General features: G+C 40.7%; 1 protein-coding gene across 1 annotated transcript in view; it reads right to left on the bottom strand.

The window, feature by feature from the left end:
* Nucleotides 1-21561, bottom strand: part of PARM1 (prostate androgen-regulated mucin-like protein 1) — a 129512-nt gene that overhangs the window by 19525 nt on the left and 88426 nt on the right. The window contains exon 2 of the mRNA XM_020988470.2: nucleotides 18164-18940. Coding sequence (XP_020844129.1) covers nucleotides 18164-18940 — 777 coding nt within the window. The remainder of the gene's footprint in view (nucleotides 1-18163; nucleotides 18941-21561) is intronic.

The raw sequence follows: 21561 nt of genomic DNA, 5'->3' as shown, positions 1-21561 counted from the left end.
CACATCTAGATGAGTGGGATCTCTTTCAAAGGATAAACAGGCAGATAAAACATTTACTAAGTGCTTACTCCGTGTCAGACACCGTGCTAAGTATTAGAAACAGAAACACAAGCAAGACAGTGTGTGACCTCAAGGGTCAGGATATTAGGAGGACCACAGAGAGAGATACTGGAAAGGCAGAGAGCCAGGGGGAAGATTATGAAAAGGCTGGGAAATGACATGGAGGCCTGGGCCCTGGCAAATACGAGCAAAATCTCACTTGTCAGAAGTGGGTGGTACAATGGATAGTGCATGAGATTTGAAGTCAGGAAGACTTGAGTTCAAAACCAGCCTCAGATGCTTTCCTAAGTGTGTAACCCAGGAAAGTAATTCAACCTTTCTCAGACTCTGTTTCCCCATCCTTAAGATGGGGATGATAATAGGCATATTCACAGAGTTGCTGTGAGCATTAAATGACATAATATATACAAAAGCAGTTTGTAAACCTTAAAGCATTATATAAATGAAAGCTATAATGATGATGAAGGTGAGAGAGAGGATAGGACGAGTTGGGGGAAGAATAAGTAGCCCAGTTTGGCTACAGTATAAGGTGCAGGCAGGACAGTATCTTGAGGTAAGTCTGGACAGGTAGAGTTGGGTCCAGGCTGTAGAGTTTTTAAGACTATGCAGAGGCTAAGGTATTTGTATTTGAAGGGGAGCCAGTGAAGATTTTTGAGAAAGGAAGAGGCAGCATGGCTTCCTTCAAGTTCCAACTAAAATCCTCCCTTCTGTAGGAAGCCTTTCCCAATCCCCCTTAATTCTGGGGCCTTCCCTCCGTTCATCATTTGTTACTCATCCTGAATATAGCTGGTTTGTACATATTTGTCTGTCTGCTCTCTCATTAGAATGTAAGCTCCTTGAGGACAGGGGCTGTCTTTTGCTCTTCTTTGTATCCTCAGTATTCAGCACACTGCCTGGTTCATGTTGTTGTTCAGTCATTTCAGCTGTGTCTGACTCTTTGTGACCCCATTTGGGGTTTTCTTGGCAAAGATACTGGAGGGGTTTGCCATTTCCTTCTCAGCTCATTTTACAGATGAGGAATGGAGGCAAACAGGGTAAAGTGACTTGCCCAGAATCACACAGCTAGTAAGTGTCTGAGGCTGGATTTGAACTCAGATTTTCCTAACTCCAGGCCCTGCTTTTTATCCACTGCATCACCTAACTTCAGGAAAAAAACAGGAATTCCTAAACTTAGGTAGTACTGGCAAGAATGTAGTGGGATTTCTTTAACATTTATTTTTAAACCCGAACATTTTGTTTCTAGGGGTTCATATAAGAGAGGAATACTCCCTGACTTCCAGTTAAGTATAATTATAAAATGAAATGATCAAAAATGTTCCTGCTGACTCAGCACAAAGATGATTGCTTCTTTAGCCCCAGAGGCCCGAGGGTCAGGTGTCCCTCATTTTAAACCTCTGGCCCTGTTTTGAAAGGCTGCTTTCTGTTTTGGGGGAAGGGGAGAGGTCTCCAAAATGGACTGAGATAGAAGCAATGGAGCGGAGCGTTCACCAGCTAAAAAGCCTCGGTGCAGTTTTCTAGGCACTTCATGCTTCCTAATGGCTCTTTTCAAGTGTCCTGGAATTTTTACAAGCTCAGGAAAGAATGCCTGTAACCTAGAGGGGAGGAAGGAGGTAACTTGGAGGGTGCAGAGGTTCAGTGATTGCTACTTAATAATGTAGTTTTGAAAATTAACCCCTCTCCTCCTCTTTCTCTTTAATTATCCTTTTTATAGGGAGTTTAAAGAGAAATTACATAAACTCTTTGTGCTCCTTTCCAAATTTCTCTCACTTGGTTCCCTCCATCTGTCTGCTTCAGGCATATTCATAGTTCTGGCTTTCTTTGGGAAAATTTTTGTCTTGACCAGCAAGATGGCAAAAATCGTTATTTTCTGCAGACCTGTTCAACCCTGAAACCTCAAAAGAAAGGAATTAAGAGCCAAATATATAGACATCACACCTGGACCTACAAGTAAGGATAGAATACATACTAAAGAGACAAAAACCTCATGAGTTAATTCTGGAGAACTTAGTACTTAGAGTTCTCACCCAGAGTATCTCCCCATCTTCCCTGTGCCCACTGCCATGAGTACAAGCAGACTCATGGGATTGTGACTGGGGAATTGGCTGGAGGGAATCATTCATAGCAATGAATGCCCTCACCCTCTTGATGCACTCCCCCCCAAAAAGCAACAGTCACTGATTCTATCTTTTGACATAAGTGAAAAGAGGATGGAGATACAAGAAGGGCTAAAAGGATGCTATGTTCAGGATCATAGGCTATGGGATAAAGAACACCAGGCCTGATTAGAAAAGAGACTGGAAAACTCAACTAATTTCCACATTGTCCAAAGAAAGGAGGCTAAGTCTAGCCCAGCTAGGGGTGTCTGTCTCCCCGTGTAAGGAGTAGGGACCAAAGTGTGAGTGGCAGAGATCACAAGAGAAAACCGAAAAGACCAAGAGAAAAAATGAATAAAAATTTACTATGTAAACTGTTGAAGCAACAGAGAATAGCCTAAAAACAGAAAGGAGGATGAGTAAAATCTCAAAGAGAAACCAAATCACGTTGAAGAAATATCGTATCAAAGAACATGAGCCAATATTGCCCAACGAAAGACAAAATCCTGTGAACTAACCAGAGATCATGAACTATGAGCAAAGAATCCCAGAATGGGAAACAAAAAAAACAAAAAAAGAAGAAGAAATTAGGCCTGAATTTATGTCAGGAATTAGAATTCAGCATACGCCCATCCGACCTCTTCTTTTCTCTCTCCTCCACTGGATTCTCCTCCAGATCACTCACTCTCACCATAGGTGTCCCCCAGGGCTCTCCCCTGGGTCCTCTTCTCTTCTCCCTCCATACTGCTTCACTTGGTGATCCCATCATAGATTTAATGACCATCTCTAAGCTGATGATTTTCACATCTACCCTTCCTGTCCCAATCTCTCTGCTGACCTCTAACCTGACATCTCCAACTGCCTTTCAGACATCTTGAACTGGATGTCCAGTAGACATCTTAAACTCAATATACCCAAAGCAGAACTGCTCATCTTTCGTCCTAACCCCTCCCCAGGTCCTACCTTCCCTATTACTGTAGAAGGCAACCCCATTCTCCTAGTCCCCCAGACCTGTACTTAGGAGACATCCTGGATTCCTTCCTATCTCTCCCCTCTACATTCAAGACCTCCTATGTCTAAGGCTGCCAATTCCATCTTTGTAACATCTCTCAGATGTGTCCCCTTCTTTCCTCTGACACTGCTCCCACCCTGGTTCAAACCCTCATCACCTCACACTGGGTCTATTGCATTAACTTACTGGTGGTTGTGCCTGTCTCAAGTCTCCCTACCCCAAAACATCCTCCATTTTATCCACAAGGTGGTTTTTCCTAAAGCTGAGGTCCAATTATGTCCACCACTCCCACCCTGCATTCAATACTCCAATGTTTTCCTATGCCTTCAGGAGCAAATACTAGCTTTCAGAGCCCTGCATGACCCAGCCCCCTCCTACCTTCCAGTTTTCTTATACCTTAGTCCCCAACATGTGCTTTTTGATCTTGTTGACCCTGGCCTCCTGGGTATGCCACAATAAGACATTCCATCTCTTGGCTCTAGGCATTTTCTCTGGCTGTCCCCCATGCCTGTAATGCTCTCCATCTTCCACTTGATTACTGACCTCTCTGGCTTCCTTTAAAGCCCCAACTAAAATCTTACCTACTACAGAAAGCCTTCCCCAACCCTTCTTAATTTCAGTGCTGTAAAACCCCCTTAATAATTAATGCTAATTATTTCCTATTATATGCCTGTATCTTTGTATGTATCTGTTTGCATGTTGGCTCCCCCACTAGATTGTAAGCTCCTTGAGGGCAAGAATTATATTTTGTTTCTTTTTGTATCCTTAGCACTTAACAGAGTGCCTGGCACATAGTAGGCACTTCATGTTTATTGATTAAGGAAAAGTGAATATATGATGGAGAATCCAATTTCAAATTAATAGAAGCTGAGAAAGATTATAATGTATGTAGGACGTGAAATTACTGGAGTGGAGGAAAATTTGCAGAGAGAAGCAAAAGGCAAAAAATAAATAAATATGAATTCTATATAAATCAAAGCAACTTTCCGTGAAGACAGAATGTCTTAAGAACCATAGATATAAAAAAAAAGAACCATAGATATCCCAAAAGAACATAAATTGAAAAACTTGCATGTCATAATTCAGGAAACAATACAAGAAAACTGTATAGAACTTCTGAATGCAGGGGGGAAAAAACATCAATTAAGCAAATCCATAGATGGCTGCTAGGAACAAAAAATATCTGTTCATCAAATTCCAGGGCATGTAGTGGTTAAATTGAACAATTTCAATGTGGGAAAAAAAAACACCAAAGTTTGTAAGCAATAGAGAGAAATACCTTCAAACATGAAAAAATGAGAACTGAAATGACACAGGATTACTTTATATCTACAAAATATGGGAGAAGGGATGGAATAGCATATTCTATAAAGTGAAGCAGCTCAAGTTATAACAGAGTCCACAATGACATAGCATGCAAACTTTAATGATCAATGAAAGAAGCTGAATATTCTGAGAGTTACTTGAAGACTTCATGCAAAAAAGAAAAAAAAAGGCAAACAAAAAAATCCCTCCAAAACAGAAGCTGGCAGATTATTTGATTCAGAAACATTTTAAATAGAAGCAGGAAAAAGGTAAATAAGTATGTGTTATGAAGAAGTGACTAAGTAATGAAATAAATTAGCTCATGTTTATAGGTTATTGTTTAAGAGAAAGACTGATATGTGGGATAAAAGAAGTAAGGGAGCCCTCAGGGTCTAAAAAAAGAAAAAAAAAGTTAAAAAAGATATAAGGGGAAATTTAAAAAAAACATCCTGGATTTCCCCTAGTTTATTTTGTAATGTCTTTGGGGTGTGTGTGTGTGTGTGTGTGTGTGTGTAAGGGGGGAGGTTTTGGACCTAGTTGGGAAGAGTGTATGATTAAATAAACATTGAGGTTACATTCAAGACTAAGGTTGAAATTAGTAGATGCATCTCACTTAGCAGGATACTGGGAGAAACTTCTAGAATGGAGAATTTTTTTTTAATTTTTTGAAAGGGGAGCCAATCAGGGTGGACATGAGACAAGGTGATGAAAGGCTGAATTTGGCATTATTTCTACTCCTTAGAAAACTGGAGAACATCTATCTCCAACCACGAGATAGAGGCTCTGTGAGAAAAACGTCCTTACCGCAATGATTCTTTTCCACCTATTGGTAATCTTTGGAAAGCTTCATTATGAAAGGAAGATTTTTATGTGGATTTTGCTTTAATATTTACCTACTCCCTTTCCCCTTTTTACCAAGTATGAGAAGGAAGAAAATTAATCTTTGAGGGTGTCTGATGGCTTGCCATCAGGCAAATGACCATAGGGAGCCTGGATGTACCTACGCCTTGAATTTCTTCCTTGCAATGCTTAACCTCTTAGGAGCACCCTACCATGGAGATACTTTCTCTAGGAATGAGTCTTCTGCCAACCAGGATCAAAATCTTTCCTCAGGCCTTCTGAGAGTGAATACTGAATGCTGTGAAGCCAGCAGAAACACACCTTTGTGTTGTGGCTGAAGCAATTTTGTGTAACAATCAAAATGAAAGTAATTTCTCCTCAGGCTTTGTTCAAAATAAAATGGAAAGTCCCTCTTTTTGCTTTTATTTTTAAAAGGTGGAAGTAGGCAGAGAAACAAAGAGGAGGGGAGGAGGCAGGCAGAGAGGCAGGAGAAAATGAGTGTTAGCCTAAGAACAGGGGAAAGAACATGTCATCTGGTGATTTTTTTTTTCATGAAATAGCTTAGCTTTTCAGCCAGCCATTTCAGATGCTCCTGCTGCAGACCTGTATATTGTAGACCAGGGGTGTCATACAGAAGGCCCACGTAGCCCACAGCAGATTAAAATACAATTGGGAAATATTTAACAAACTAAATCAAAATCCAATAAAACACAGATAATGTTAATATGTGGTTTTCTACCTTAAAATGCAGCCTACAGGGATCCTCATGTATGGTTTAGTGACCCCCATTTCTATTTGAATTTGACACCACCGTCTTAAACTAGACTGTGATTCATGCAGTAAATCCAACTAAAATAGAGGAAGAATTGAGATTTTTCTATATCACTTACAAATTGTGATGCCTGGTAAGTCCCTACTTCTATTGTCTCAGTTTCCCAAAAGGGTAAGTTGTCCCTATCAGATTAATAGTTTGTTTTCTTTTCTCTATTTTTTAATTCTAATTTTTTTCATATCAAAGATTTATAGCTGGAAGAGAAAGGTCTTTAAATAGAACCTCTTCCTTCTGCTGATGACAGAACAGCATCCCAGAGAGGTAAAGGAACTTGCCTGGGGTCACACAGCTAATGTCTGAAGCAGGATTCATACCAAAATGTGAGAAGTCCTCACTTCAGTAAACATACAACCACACTGCTTTTGACCGGTGCTGAGTGAGGCAAAGTTGAATGTATATATGTTACATTTGGCTTATACAACTCACATGCTTTTTGTGAATTATTTTGTATTATAGTTACCAGTGTGAAAAACATTGGGGTGTGGTCAATAGGGGATCAACCCTGGTGTCTAGAAGATCTGGGTTCAAGTCTTGCCTCTGACACATACTATCTGTGTAACTATGAACAAGTTTCATAATCTCTCAGTGCCTCCAGGCAAATTTCTGAAGCTATGAATTACAGAAGAGTTACCAGTCCTCATTTAGGCACGGCATTTCCACACCAGGAGTTCTCTGTGGATAAAATCACAGGTTGGAACCTTATCCCTCCTCCCCCCAAAATAGTTATTTGTGTAAGGTATTGTTCCTTTCTTATATGACCTTTTTATTTACTGAAAAGGGCAGAAAAATGACAGAAATATGAGGAACACAGAAAAGCTCAGTGAGGGAAAACATAGACGGTAGTTCTGAGAGAATCTGAGGAAGATTAACCAGCCAGATAACAGTGCCTGAGAGAAGACAGAGATAGTTCTGAGAGGACCTGAGGGAAAGCAGCCCCTCAGAAGTCAAAGTTTGAGATAATTATGTGTTGACCACTTATGTCCTATCTGAAAGAAATGTGAATTTGGAGTTTCTCAATCTAAGGTGGAGGTGGGTAACTATATTTGAAGAGATCCTGATTTGAGGAATAAGAGGCATTAGAAGCCAAAATATTACAATTCAGAATCCAGAGGAGCTGAGAAGCAGAATGGAGAAAAAAAAAATGAAGATAATTAGCAGTTACTTCAAACTAAGCCCAATTCACTGAAGATAAACAGGCTTAATGCTTGTGGCCTCAGGGAGGGGAAAGGAAAGGGAGAAAGAAGGGAGGGAAGGTCTTTGGAACGCAAAACTTTGAAAAAAAAGTGCAAAAATTGTTTTAACATGTAATTGGAGGAAAATATTATTTAAAAAAAAAGACAAATCAGGCTCAGCAGCTATAGTGTGGAGCTGATCTGATTGGAGGAAGAGTCCTGCTGGACTGGAGGAGAAAGAGCAGACTGGAGGAAAGGAAACTTTTCTGTGATTGTTACCAGTGATCTCTTAACTACCAAATCTGACTGTCTTTTTTTCAGCCTCTTCCTTCTCAACTTCTCTCAGGCATTTGACATCACTGACCACCCTCTCCTTTTAGATATTCTCTTTGGGTTTTCATGACATTACTCTATCCTGATTCTTCTACTAGTCTAGCCACTCTCTTCAGCCTCCTCTATCACACAGCCTAATTGTGGGTCCACTACAAAGTTCTCTCCTTGGCCCTTAATCTTCCTTCTCTGCTCTTCCTCTCTCTGTCTTTGTAACCTCATCAGCTCCTGTGGGTTGAATTATGTCAATGACTTGGACATGTCTATGTCCAACATGGTTTTCTCCCCAGGACTACAATCCTGCCATTTCAGACTCAGCATGTATAAAACAGAACTCATTATCTTTGCCCCCAGATCTATCCCTCTTCCAAACTTCCCACATCTGTGGAAGGCACTACCATTCTTCTTCTCTTATTGCTAAAGCTAACGTTTCCAGTATGATATTAACAACAGTGGTGATAATGGACATCCTTGTTTCAGCCCCAGTCTTTTTGAAAATGCTTCTGGCTTGTCCCAATTACATATGGTGCTTGTTGAAGGTTTTAGGTAGATAAGGCACTACCATTCTTCCTGTCTTCTGGCATCACAACCTTGAAGCTATCTTCATCTCCTCACTTTTCTTCATCCCACATATCCAACCAGTTGCCAAATCTTGCCATTTTTGCCTCCACAACATCTGTTGTATTTAATTCCTTTTCTCCACTCATGGAGATTAATCTCAGCAGTCTCCTAACTGGTTTCTCCACTGTAGTCTATCTTCTGAATTGCTTTCAAAGGGAGTTTCCCTAAACACAGATCTGACTGCCCAAATCAGTAACTACAGTGGCTTCCCATTACCTCTGGATTCAGATACAGAGTTCTCTGGCTTTTAAAGCTCTTCACAAACATGTTCCCACTTATATTGCCAGCTTTATTTTATATCACTCTTCTTCCTGCACTTTGAGATCCATTCAAACTGGCTTTCTCTTTGCTCCTCACACATTATACTCTTGTCTCTGCCTTTGCATGGACTCTCTCCCATGCCTACAACACATCTCCTCCTCCCCTCCATCTCACAGAGGCAGAATGAGATGTGCATTTTTCAACATAGGCAATGTGAGAAATTATTTCACTTGATTATGCACATTTGACAGAAGAGTTTTTTATTCTTTTTCCAACTGGGGGTGGGGAGGTAGAAGGGAGAGAAAATAAATGCTTGTAATTTGAAAAAAATTAAATATGCTTACATACACATACACATATAAATATATGTGTACGTATATGTGAACACATACACGCATTTACACAAACATATATGCATATATACACATACATCCATACATCCCTACACACACATTTCCATACACATATAGCACAATCTGGTTACTTTTCTTGTTTTTGTTCCCCTTACTACCATTTCTACCTCTTCTGTAAGCACACATGGGGCCATGATGCTAGAGTCCAAATTCCTTGATGGAGAAAAGTTTATATTTTTCTCTCTCCATATTTATCCATTTCCTTTTTTTAAAAAATTGTCAGCTCCCTGTTTAAATAGATTAGATCACTTGTTTGAATATTATGGCGTATTTGTTCTTTTTTCCCTTTTCTTCTTGCTTTTTACTAATTCTGATCTTAGATAACAAGTAGATAGTCTGACTGAAAATAGATAGTATCAGCTGACTATTACGTGTCAGGCACTGTGCTAAGAAAGGCAAAAGATAGTCTTTTCCTTTGAGGAGCTCACATTCTAATGGAGCCAATAAACAGCCTTATGTACACACCAGGTAAATAGGAAATAATCAACAGGAAGAGGCACTAGAGACTGGGCAAGGCTTCCTGCAGAAAGTAAGATTTAAGCTGGAAACTGAAGGAAGCCAGAAAAGCCAGGAGGTGCAGATGAAGAAGGAGGGCATTCCAGGTATGGGGAATAGCCAGCAGAAATGCCTGGAACTGAGAGATGTCCTGTTTGGGAAACAGAAAAGAGGTCAGCGTCACTGGATAGAAGTTGATTCATGGAAAATTCCCAAGTGAAAAACAAGTGCTTTCCAAGTCTGTTAAAACAACCTATTTCATTTTGTGTGTGTGATGTTATTTGGTGCTCACCATGCCCAGCACCTTTTCACCTTTTCAAAGAGCATTTTTCTCATCTAGATATGAGACCATGAGGCAGTGAGGAGTGTTGAAACTAGAGTCAGGAAGCTTTGAATTCAAATTCAGTGTCACATACTAGCTGTGTGTCCTGGCCAAATCACTCCATCTCAGCATGTCTTTCCTTCTTGGTAATATGGGGCTAATGATAGCACCTACCTGTCAGGGTTGCTGTGAGTGAGGGTCAAGTGAGGTAATATTTGTAAAGTGAGTTCTTGGCCTTTCTCATTCCTTCTTTATGAACCATGGCGAGTGTATGGGGTGTTCGGGGGGGATTAGCACCTCTGGTGTGGGGGCTTGCCAAGCCCTTTTCAGGGCTGCTCATCCACCTTTGGTGTCCACCTTCACCCAACTCTTACCTGGATCCTAGAAGCTGCAGCATGAGCCGTGGTCACCCTCTGGTTAAAAACCAGGTTAAAGGTAACGGACAGGTCTCAATCTCGTTGGTGAGTTAAAGGGGTGTCTACCTAGCATGCGAAGATCTATTCCAGCAGAATGGCTGGATGAGAACAATTTGTTCCAACAGCCATGAAGGTGGCTGAAGCAGGCACTGTGGAGTGCTTAGAGCTTGCTTAGACGTCAAAGACTCCAAGGTCATCCAGTTCTCTTGAGTTTTTTCTGGCCAGTGGACTTGGATGACTGGAAAAGTGAGTGAGGCTGATGACTTTGTGCAGCTCTGCCTCACTTAAGTCCAATTCAAATGTAAGTTAAGACATCTCTCATCTGGTGAAGTCATTGATCAAACAAAGGATGAACAACTTTCTCTCACCTCTGTATGGAAGGTTACCAAGTATTAGAGTTGATTTGATTTGGAGGGTCTTCTTAAGCCATTCCTAGAATTTCTCTGCCTATTCATTTATAGCAATTGATGTTGACAGGTAGGTAATTATCATAGTGGCCTTTTTGCAAATATTTATCATTAGTATTGTAATGTGTGATGATCAAATATCCTATGAAATATGATTTTCATTGCTGTTGAGTGTACAATGATACACGCTCTACCAGTCTCCCTTTTTTATTTTGTTTTTGCCTCTCCCCAGAGTGCCCATAAGGCTTCCTTCTTTTTAGCTACGAATTCCTTTACTTCAGGTTTTCTTTATAGAAAGAATGTAAAGACTGACATGATTCAGCTCCTCCGTCAGCATATTCACTCATTGGCCACTGGACAAGGATGTCACATTTAGTGCACCCATGGCCTAATTAAAGCTTATGTCTAAAGTTAGTCTAAAAACCTGTGCTTCTTAGCATCTCCTGACTCCTCTTTGGTGCTTCAACCATCACGGCAAAAGAGGAGGGAGCCACACATGACTGAGGTGTCCATGTTATACCGTTTTTGTTTCTTGGGTTGCCATGGAGAGAAAAGTTGATTTTCAATCAATCAGCAAGCATTTATTAAGAGCTCACTAGATGCCACCCAACAGGCCGGGTTACTGCCAGATTCTCTCTACGGACAGGCTAAGACTAAGACAATGACTTCTATGGGGGGCAGCTAGGTGGCGGAGCGGATGGAGTACCAAGCCCTGGAGTCAGGAGGACCTGAGTTCAAATCTAGCCTCAGACACTTACTAGCTGTGACCCTGGGCAAGTCACTTAACTCTGGTTGTCTCAAAAACAAATAGCTTCTCTGTAATGGGCACAGTGTCTGCATCTAAGGAATGCTGCTGAGATCCCTGGTAATAATTTGTTCTCTTCAATATTTCTCCCTGAAATATTGATAACTGCATTCAAGCCCACCTAGCAAATGATTTTTTTAAAATAGAGATTTTTAAGCAGATAGATTTAAATTGATTTTTTAAAATTAGATAGTGATAGAGGTAGCATTCAGCCTACCTGGGGCAGTCAGGTGGCACATTGGATAGAGCACCAGGTCTGGAGTCAGGAAGACCGAGTTCAAATCTGGCCTCAGACACTTACTAGCTGTGTGATACTGGGCGAGTCCCTTAACCCTGTTTGCTTCAGTTTCCTCATCTGTAAAAGGAGCTGGAGAAGGAACTGGCAACCTAGTCCAAGATCTTCACCAAGAAAACCCCAAATGGCGTCAAAAAGAGTCAGACACGAACTGAAATGACTGAACAACAACATAGGTAACTCACTACCTCCTAAGGAAGATGATGAAAATGCTTTTTTTCTTTACTCTCTTTTTCCCTCCCCCATTTATTTCTCTTTCACATGCCGGCATCACTAAATTAAACCAAGGCAGGGAGGACAGATTTTAAACTAATAGAAACCATCTCAAACAAGCCTTTGTGGTTTCTGGTTACCATGGTTCTAAAGCTGCTACATTTGATTTACAATTATAATCCACCAAGAGCCTGGAGGTCCTCTATCTCAAAGCATACTTTTGTGTTTTATTTTAATCAGCTATAGTGAGTTAACATTTATGTAAGTTTTCTATGCATTTATTATACCCATTTTTACAGATGTAGAAACTGAGGCCCAAAGACGTTTATTAACAGTGTGATTTGGGGTTAATTAAACAAACTGTTTCTTGTTCTGTTACTCTCGGCATCCTATATTTTTGAAAATATTTATAAAGTTTCTTTAAGGCAGATTTTGGTTTTTGGCCTACTTGCCATTGGGCAAAATAGTCAACAAGCATTCACTAAGCTTGGGGACAAGCATGGCACTGTGCTAAGCACATACACAAAAAAGGTTAAAAACGAAATCCTGGCACCCCAAGGGCTTATATTTAATGGAGGAAACAACCGAAAACCAACTCTATACATCCAAGATCTCTAAAAGTATAAGTGGGAAGAAGATCCCAAGGGAAGGAGGAAAAAGAGGATGCTGGGGAAGGATTCCTGCCAATGGTGCTATTGCAACTGGCTTCCTTCATTTCATCTTCATCTGTTGTGAATTCTTTTTCATTTCTAATACAATTTGTTTTTTTCTTCTTAAAAATCAGACTAGTTAACTGGTAATCTATTTTGTTAGTTTTTTTTAATATTGACTACGTTTATTTACATTTAAATATTTTTTTACTTTCCATTTTTGTGAATCTCAGATTTTTCAGGCTTCCTGTTTTAATGTTTCATTGTGTGTGTGTCTGTGTATTTTACATTTGTTGCTTTTCTAGTTTTTTTTGTTTTAGTTGTATTCTCAATTCAAGGATCTGTACCTGTGTGATTTGCGGAAGGCCACTTTATGAACTGGGACTCAGTTTCGTTGTCCATGAAGTGAAGGGGTTGTATTGTATGGGGGTAAGTTAGAGGGTGCCATAGTAAACAGAGCACTGGGCCTGGAGTCAGGAAGAGTCGTCTTCCTGAGTTCAAATCTGGCCTCAGACACTTACTAGCTGTGTGACCTTGGGCAAGTCACTTAACCTTGTTTTCCTCAATTTCCTCATTTGTAAAATGAGCTGGAGAAGGAAATGGCAGACTACTCCAGTATCTTTGCCAAGAAAACCCCAAATGGGGTCATGAAAGGTTGGATACAACTGAAAAAATGACCTAACAACACTACTAGATGGCCTTCACTTCCAGCTTTCAAGCTGCTGTCCCACAATACCCTTTACTAAACCACCTCTAGCCCACCATTCACCACACTGTACTGCCTTTCATTTCAGGACTCCTGCATCATCAACGATGTCCCCTGCACCAGTTTTTTAACCATAACAAAAGGTTTCCTTGTTCCCTTTCCTGATAGTAGCTGTTTGGGCACACGTTTCTCCCTTACTGCTAAATGCAGCCTGACTCTTCCTGCTGAAAATGTCATTCCTGCTAGCCTCAGGGCTTCTCTGAGTCTGGTAGATGCCAGCACAGAATGGAGAAATTTTTTATGGTCTGATCTGTGGCTACTTTGGAATGCTATGAATTAAATCTCTGTAAAGAAAAGAGAGAGACGCGAATTCAAGGGAGATTCCAAACTTATAGGAAATCTGTGGGGATTAGGGAGGTCCAAGGTCCCCTTCTACAGTTAGATCTTGTGATATTCTCCATGTCTTGGTGATACCTCATGTGAAGGGAGAGATATTTTCTCCTAAAGACAAGGTAGTTAGCACAATGAATAGAATACTGGACTTGAAGTCAGGAAGACCTGAGTCCAAATCCTGCCTTAGACATTTACTAGCTATGTGGCCCTATGAAAGTCACTTACCCCCAATTAACCTCAGTTTCCTTATCTGTAAAGTGGGGATAATAACAGCATCTACCTCCTGGGGTGGTTGTGAGGAGCAAATGAGATAATATTTGTCAAGTACTTGAATAGAGCTGGCACATAGTAGGAGCTTCATACATGCTTATTTCCTCCATGGAGAAATAAATTTCAGCTTGTCAAGGGCAAATTTCAACACCGATTGTGAATCAGGAGTTTCTTAAAGATTTGTTGCTGTTGGGATGTTTAGAAGAAGAACTGTCCATAAATGGCATCTATGAAGTAGGTTCATTTCTTCATTAAGCCTACTAAACCCTGATGCCTTCATGTCAATTCTTTCCGCTATTATTGTCCTGCCTTCCTTATCTGGAGGATTCATATACTTCTGTCCAGAGAACTACAACTTAACCTGGGTGTCATCTCTATTTGGTACTAGGATGTGATGATAGACCATCATGGCCAATTCAAGCAGGGCAGCTTGACTCAGTTGAATCAACTTGGGGTGTCATCAGTGCATCTTCTTATTGAATGCCCTTCACCTGCTATGGCTAAATTGAAAGACTGGAGAGAGTGAGAGAAAGGTAAGAACACACATTACCTCCCTTAGGGTTGATCCCACAAGAGACAGAAAACAATTGGAGAAGCTTCTCTGAGAGAAAGTCCAGTTGTGCCAGAAATTAAAAGAATTAGAGGCTGAAGTAATATAATTATGAGCTGAGAGGGAATTGTGGGATAGAGGTAGAAAATGTCCAAAGTGTACAAGTATGCCAGCTGGCTAAGATGCAGGCAGGTTAGTGTTAGGTCCTTAGATGGAGAAAATTGGTACTGGGCTTTTGGGAGAGGACAGAGAAGGCAGAGTCAGAGTGAGAAAATGAGGAGGGAACCTTGAAAGAAGTTACAGAGAACTATACCTTGTTTGGCAGTGAACAGGGGGGGAAAAACCCCAGAAAAGTCTTCTGTTACCCAAGAAGCAAATCTACTTCCTTCCCTTAAAGGGCTCCCCAACTGTCAGCCACGTGATCCTGAGACTGAAGGGCATAAATATAGCCTGGCCAGCAGCCAACATAAGGGAAAAAATAAACACCTCATCATCTCAGCCTTTGAGGTGAACTTAATATGTTTATCAAGGAGATTGCTACACATGATAAGTGAACACTGGGTTCCTTCTGTTTTGGGGAGAGACTGTGCACCTTTCTCTGGAAACTGGGGGTAGATGCAGAGAGATTGAGGAGTTGGTTTTATTTTATATTTCTTTGAATTTACATTTATTTATGATTAGTTTTATTTAATATATATCATTTATTAGTTTATTTTAGCATTTACTTGGTATTTATTTTATTTAATATTTGTTATTTTTTAATATTTATTATTATTTAATGTTTACTAGTTTTATTTACACTTATTTATTATTTCGATGTATTTCACATATTGCATTGGCACTGGGGTATTTTCAGATGCCTGTTAGTTCTTTCTGAAGCACTTGGGAGATGGTGAGTGATAATGGTGAAGTTATCATACTTTTCCCTCTACATTTTCTCTCTCGATCACCTTATCAACTCTCATTGGTTTCATTATTGTCTCCTGGCAGACGACTCCCAGAACTATGTGCTTGGCTTTAGCGTCTTTCACCCACTACCCACTGTACATTTCCAATTGTTGGTCCTGAGCCCAGCACTTGGCACAGTGCTCAGCACACAGTAAGCACTTAATAAATGCATATTGACTGACATTTCAAACTCAACACGTCTTAAACAGAACTTATTATCTTTCCCCTCAACCTCACTCTTCTTCTAAGCCTTGAAGGTACTACCACACTTAGAGCCTTCCAAATTTGTAACCATGGTATTATTCTTCCCTTCTCACTCTCCCTCACCCCACAGAGCCAATCAGTTGCCAGATCTTGAGGTTCTTACATGACAGTTTCACTCACATCTAATTCTCTCCACTCACACTGATCTTACCTTAGTTCAGACCCTTATCACCTCAAGTCTTGATTGGTAGAAGAGCCTGCTAATTGGGTTCCCTGCCTCCCCACTTCAGTCCATTTTCCACATTGATGCCAAAGCACATTAACATAACAAAACATATTAACATCCTTAGGTACGTTAATATCTCAATGCCACTTCCCACAGCCACAAAATTCCTTTAAGTCAGGTAGTCTTAACCTGTTCTGTGTCATGGGCTCTTTGGCAGTCTTATGAAGCATGTAGTCCATTCTTAGAACAATGTTTTTAAAAGCATAAAATAAAATACATACGATTGCAAAGGTAACAAATTATATTGAAATAATTGTGTATTTTTCTGTATCCAAGTTAATGGATACCTTGAAGTCTCTTCATGACTCTTTGGAAGTCCATGGACCCTAGATTAAGAACCCTTACTCCAGGGTATACCAGTTCTAACAAGAGCGACCTTCCTGTTTGGCATTTTCTACATTCAAAGACAACATGAAATGCAAACAGGTGATAGAGAAGGAAAACATGCTGAGAGCCCCAGGCAGGCTACTGACCCTGTAGTTGTCAAACACAAAGTCAATCTATCATTTTCATCACACAACACAGGAAGAGAGCAAAGGGCAGCGCTCCAGAGTCGCCTACCCCAAAGCTGCAGAGCAGGAGATGAATGGGTACAATAATTAGCTCAGTCCAAAGATTCAAGAATCCCAACAGCACCATTGGTTAAATTGAGCCATTGGCTATGAAATTAATCACTTTGATCCTGCCATATTTGCTAATCAGTTCTGCAGATGTCCCAGACACTAAATCACACCAGGATTTGAGAATGGAAAATAAGGGAAAATAAATGCCCAATTTTGTTGCATGATGAAGGGAGTGGGGCTCATCCTTTATATTCTCTTTCCTGAAAGGGGTGTCAGACCCATGGTCATTCCTAGGGAGATGTGAGACTCAGAGAATGAGTTTGTATCTAGGTGAAATAATTAACTTAAAAAGTTTATTGAGGACAGTTGTTAAGACAGAAAGGAGTCATCAATCCATCAGCATTTATTAGGTGTATACCAAGAGCCAAACAGTGCATCGCGTATACAAAAAAGGCAAAAGATGGTCCCTGCCCTCAGTCTAATGGGAGACACAACAAATATATGCAAAGAAATTATATACAGGATAAGTAGGAAATAATTAACAGAAGGAAGGCGCTAGAATTAAGTGAGATTGGGAAAGGCTTTCTTGTAAAAGATGGGATTTTAGTTGGAACTTGAAGGAAGCCAGGGAGCCAGGAGGCTAAGAAGAGGAGGGAGTGTGTTCCAAGCATGGGGGGCAGCCAGAGAAAATGCCTGGAATCAAGAAATGGAGTGCCTTGTTTTGTGGAATAGCCAAGAGGAGGCTGTGTCACTGGACTGAAGAGTGCATGCAGGAGAGTGAGGTGTAAGAAGACTGGAAGGTGTGAGGGGGCGGGTTATGAAGGGTTTTGAATGCCCAACAGAACTTTCTATTTGATCCTGGAAGTGACAGAGTCACTGGAGTCTATTGAGCTGCTAGTCAGACCTGTGCTTTCAGAAAATCACTCTAGTGACTGAATGCAGAATAGAATGGAGAGGGGAGAGACTGAGGCAGGTAGACTCATCATCAACAACATTAGCATTAGCGCCATGGAAGACAAAACACAATTATCTGTAGTTAAACATCTGAAGTTTTCTAAAAGACTCAAACATACCAAAGAATGTTACTTTTTTTTTTTTTTTGAAGCAATCAAGGTTAAGTAACTTGGCCAGGGTCACCCAGCTAGTAAATGTCTGAGGCTAGATTTGAACTCAGGTCCTCCTTACTCCAGGTATGGTACTCTATTCACATAGAACATTACATTTTTAAAGCTCATGTGTCTTATTTCCTTAGAGTTCACCCATCTAACTTTCTTTTAAAAAAAGCATTTTCTACTTGCTTTTAAACCTTTCAAGACTTTCTAAAACTTCAAACTGTACATATACACAAAAAAGTACTTTGACCCAATTAAAAATCATGCACAATTTTTTAAAGCAATGGGCAATGTTGTATCACCTCTGGGGCAACAATGCTGGAAATAAATTGTAGGCCATCAGTAGACATGATCTAGAAGGGTCCATGGGATGTTTGCGGGAATTGAATTCTCTGTGTCTATGGATAAGATAGAATGTTGACATCCATGTGTCATCTACATTTGCCCAAGAGGTATGACTCCAAACTCAACACTTAGAATTTGGCTTTTAACTGACAAATGAGTAGCTTCCACTTGCCAGTTATCTTTAAAACTAATTCACACCTGTAGGCATTGTTGGGTTCTAATGTTCTAGATCCATTCCACTCACCTGAACTTAATGCATGCTGAACTTGGTCCATGATTATCCGAGGGGACACCGTATTGCTGTCAGTGCCTTCCGCCGCATAGGTTGGCATAGTCACTTGGGAAGTTGTCTCTTCTGTCATAGGCCCAGATGAAGCAGGAAGTGTTGGGGTCTCATTAGGAATGAGGTCAGCTCCAGGGGGTGTAGCTGTGGGAGTTCCCAAGGGTCCTTCACTGCTCTCTTCATGGGTCGGGCTTTCAGTTGCAGTGGAGTCTGTGACTACACTGGTTGGAGATACCTTTGGTGGCAACAAAGATGACGATGAAGAAGATGAGGCCCATGGCTGAGGGGAGGTGACTGCTTCTCCGTCTGATGGAGGAGGCAAAACTGTACTTGGAGTTGTTGTATCATTACTGATTTCTGGTATTGCAGAGCTGAGTACTGCATGGGTGGTTATAAACTCGTCTTGGCTGCTTGTTGGCAATATCCTAGGCAGTGACTGGTCTTTTGTGTTTCCTTTTCCCTCCTGATCAACAGCAGTAACTGTGGATTCTTGTATGGAGACTTTGCTGGTGCTCTCTGGGTCTCTTGATGTTACTGATATGTTTCCAGGAAGTGGAGTTGTCTCAGCTGACAATGTCACTGTTAATAACGAGTTATTCTGTGTGCTATTGCTGGAGGAGGTGGTAACATCAACAGTATTTTGTGGAGGATTGGTCCAGACTGGAGATAATGTGGTAAATTTTGTTGGAAGAGAAACAGGAAAGGAGGTTGATGCAGGCAAACTCTGTACTCTTAAACCTGTGGAGGAATCAATGACAGGTTGTTAACATTAAGATTGGAAAAGTGAAGTTGTTATCTTAATGGAGTCAGTGGTGTGCTGATAAGTATTTAACAACCGGCTTTCAGGAAAAAATGAACAAAACTGTACCTATGACACACATTTTCTCTATGGCTCTAAGTCTTGACAATCAACAAGACAATGGAACCATGATTTGTGGCATTTGCTGATTTCTAAGGTGTAAGTATTCACACCAATAACTTAACAATCAGCTCTCTTGAGCCCATTCAGTTGGCTTGAGCACCTTCCCACATATAGTTATCTCTATCTCCTCTCTAGTTTTGAAGGGAATTTCGTGTTGTCCTCTCTTCACTTCTGCAGAGGAAGTATTTGTTTTTCTCCAACTCATTTGCCTCCCTTCATGTAATTGTCAAGAGATGGTCTTCTAAAGGCTTTGTAAGAGTAGGCAACTGGTCAGACAACAATACATGCAAAGCACTGAAGTGGATGAACAACTACTTAAATGCTATTTTCTTCTAGCCCTGATTTTTCCCTAAGCCTGGGTCATGGAAATCTAATGGGAGAAACTAATATGTGACCTGGTCTTTAGGAATGCCTGCGGAGTGTGTTTGGCCAGAGCCTTATTCAGTTCTGATGGGGAGAACAAGTTGACTGGCATTCCTGGTTACAGTTAGTGGGTTCTAGGAGGGTGCTCTGCGCTTTATTGAAGGAGGATTGAGAATTTGCCCCATAGGGTATGGGAAGACCATTCTACTTCCTCTCCTTGATCCCATTCCATTGAAGGTCAAGCATATGGAAGTGCCACTTAATTCCATAGTCCAGAATGGTGAAGTAAAAAACGTGTTGAATGCGCATTTATTTAAATGTTAGTCAGCTTATCTCTTATGGTGCTGGGAATTAGAAACACTCAGGAACATCGAATCTGTGAGCATGAGAGCAAGCTTTAAGTTCATCTATTCCAATCTCCCCCAGTTTAGAAGGGAAGAAACTGAGACCCAGAGAATGAGCAATTCATCTAAGATCGGATCACTACTTGTTTGTGTCAGGGTTCATGCCTGTTGCTTATGCATGACTTTGGGCATGTCACTAAAACTCATTGAGCGTCAGTATCTCTATCTCTGAAATGGAGAACATAGTATTTGAGCCACCCTCACCTCACAAGCTTATTGATCAAATTTAGGTGAAAATGAATCATGGCTAGAGTGTTCCATATAAATGCAAACTGTCATTATTATTGTTATTAGTGGTGAAGCTGGGATTAGACCACAGGCTCAATGGCTCTTTGTGTAGGTTCTTGGAAGACCTATTCCCATGACATCATACAGGTGCTCTTGATTCTTTGAGTTTTCCTCACAAAGAATATTTATGATTTCATTTCCCATGCAACTTATCCGTCCAAATGTATTTTTAAAAAAATCAAAGCTATCTATATTCGTGTGAAAAAATACTCTAAAACATTATTCATTGCAGAAATGTAAATTAAAATAACTCTGAGGTACCACCTCACACTTATCAGCTTGGCTAAAATGGGAGAAAAGGAAAATGACAAATGTTGTAGGGAATGTGGAAAAATAGGAACACTAATGCATTATAGGTAGAGTTGTGAGAGCAATTTGGAACTACACCAAAGAGCATTCTGTGACTGCTTTTATCATTGACACACAGTGCATCATTCACACTCTTGGCTCAACCTATTCTATGGACTTCTCCACTCTGCCAGCCACCTTCCTATCCTGGAGAAACCTCTCCTTGAATCCCCATTCTCCGGATGAGTGACTCTCTTGTCTGGACCACTGTTACAGAAGGGGCTCCATCCATGACACACTACTGGTTGGAGCACCTCTCTGGACTTCTTACTCACTATATTGTTGTCTATCTTTCCACCTTGGGGAAACTTCCACTTGAGGCTGCACTCTCTTGATTGGTGAATCCTTTGCCTACATCTCCATGTCAGTCACTCTCTGAATTTCTCCATCTTTTTACTGTCTGCCTTGTCCCCATGGAAATACCCTTTCTCCTTTACTGCCTTCTCCTGCTTTCCAATTCCTATTTATGTATTGCCTTCCTTATTAGAATGTAAGCTCCCTGAGGACAAGGACCATCTTATTTGCTTATGTGTCTCCCTAACACTTAACATAGTGCTTAACACATAGTAAGCATTTAATAAGTTCTTGTTGTCTCTCTCTCTCTCTCTCTCTCTCTCTCTCTCTCTCTCTCTCTCTCTCTCTCTCTCTCTCTCTTCTCTCTCTCTCTCTCTCTCCTCACTCTTCTCTCTCTCTTTCAAAACATTGTTTTCTTGTACTCGGTTAATAATCCAGCCTAAATCTGTTTCTTTTTGCTTCTTTATTTTCTAAGAAATGGCTCATAAGAGGAGCCAATTCACCTCATAGACATATCTTTTTGAGCCAAATGGCTCTTCCTTGGATAGATACCTTGGCTTGTGACAACAATAAAGTTTTACGGAATTCTACCCTACCATTGTGATCTGCATTCTCTTTTTTCCCCATGAGAGATTTGACCTGTTGACCAGGAATCTAACACATGGACTTAGTGAGGAGAGGCCAAAACCTGCACTTCTCAGAATCCTTTGTATTCCCATCCCCACCCCCTTTTTTACACA

The sequence above is a fragment of the Phascolarctos cinereus genome, unplaced genomic scaffold (assembly GCF_003287225.1).
Source record: "Phascolarctos cinereus isolate Bilbo 61053 unplaced genomic scaffold, phaCin_HiC Scaffold_9;HRSCAF=440, whole genome shotgun sequence".
NCBI classification, from domain to species: domain Eukaryota; kingdom Metazoa; phylum Chordata; class Mammalia; order Diprotodontia; family Phascolarctidae; genus Phascolarctos; species Phascolarctos cinereus.
Note: the sequence above shows the minus strand (reverse complement) of the source record. Positions and strands in the feature narration are given on the sequence as shown.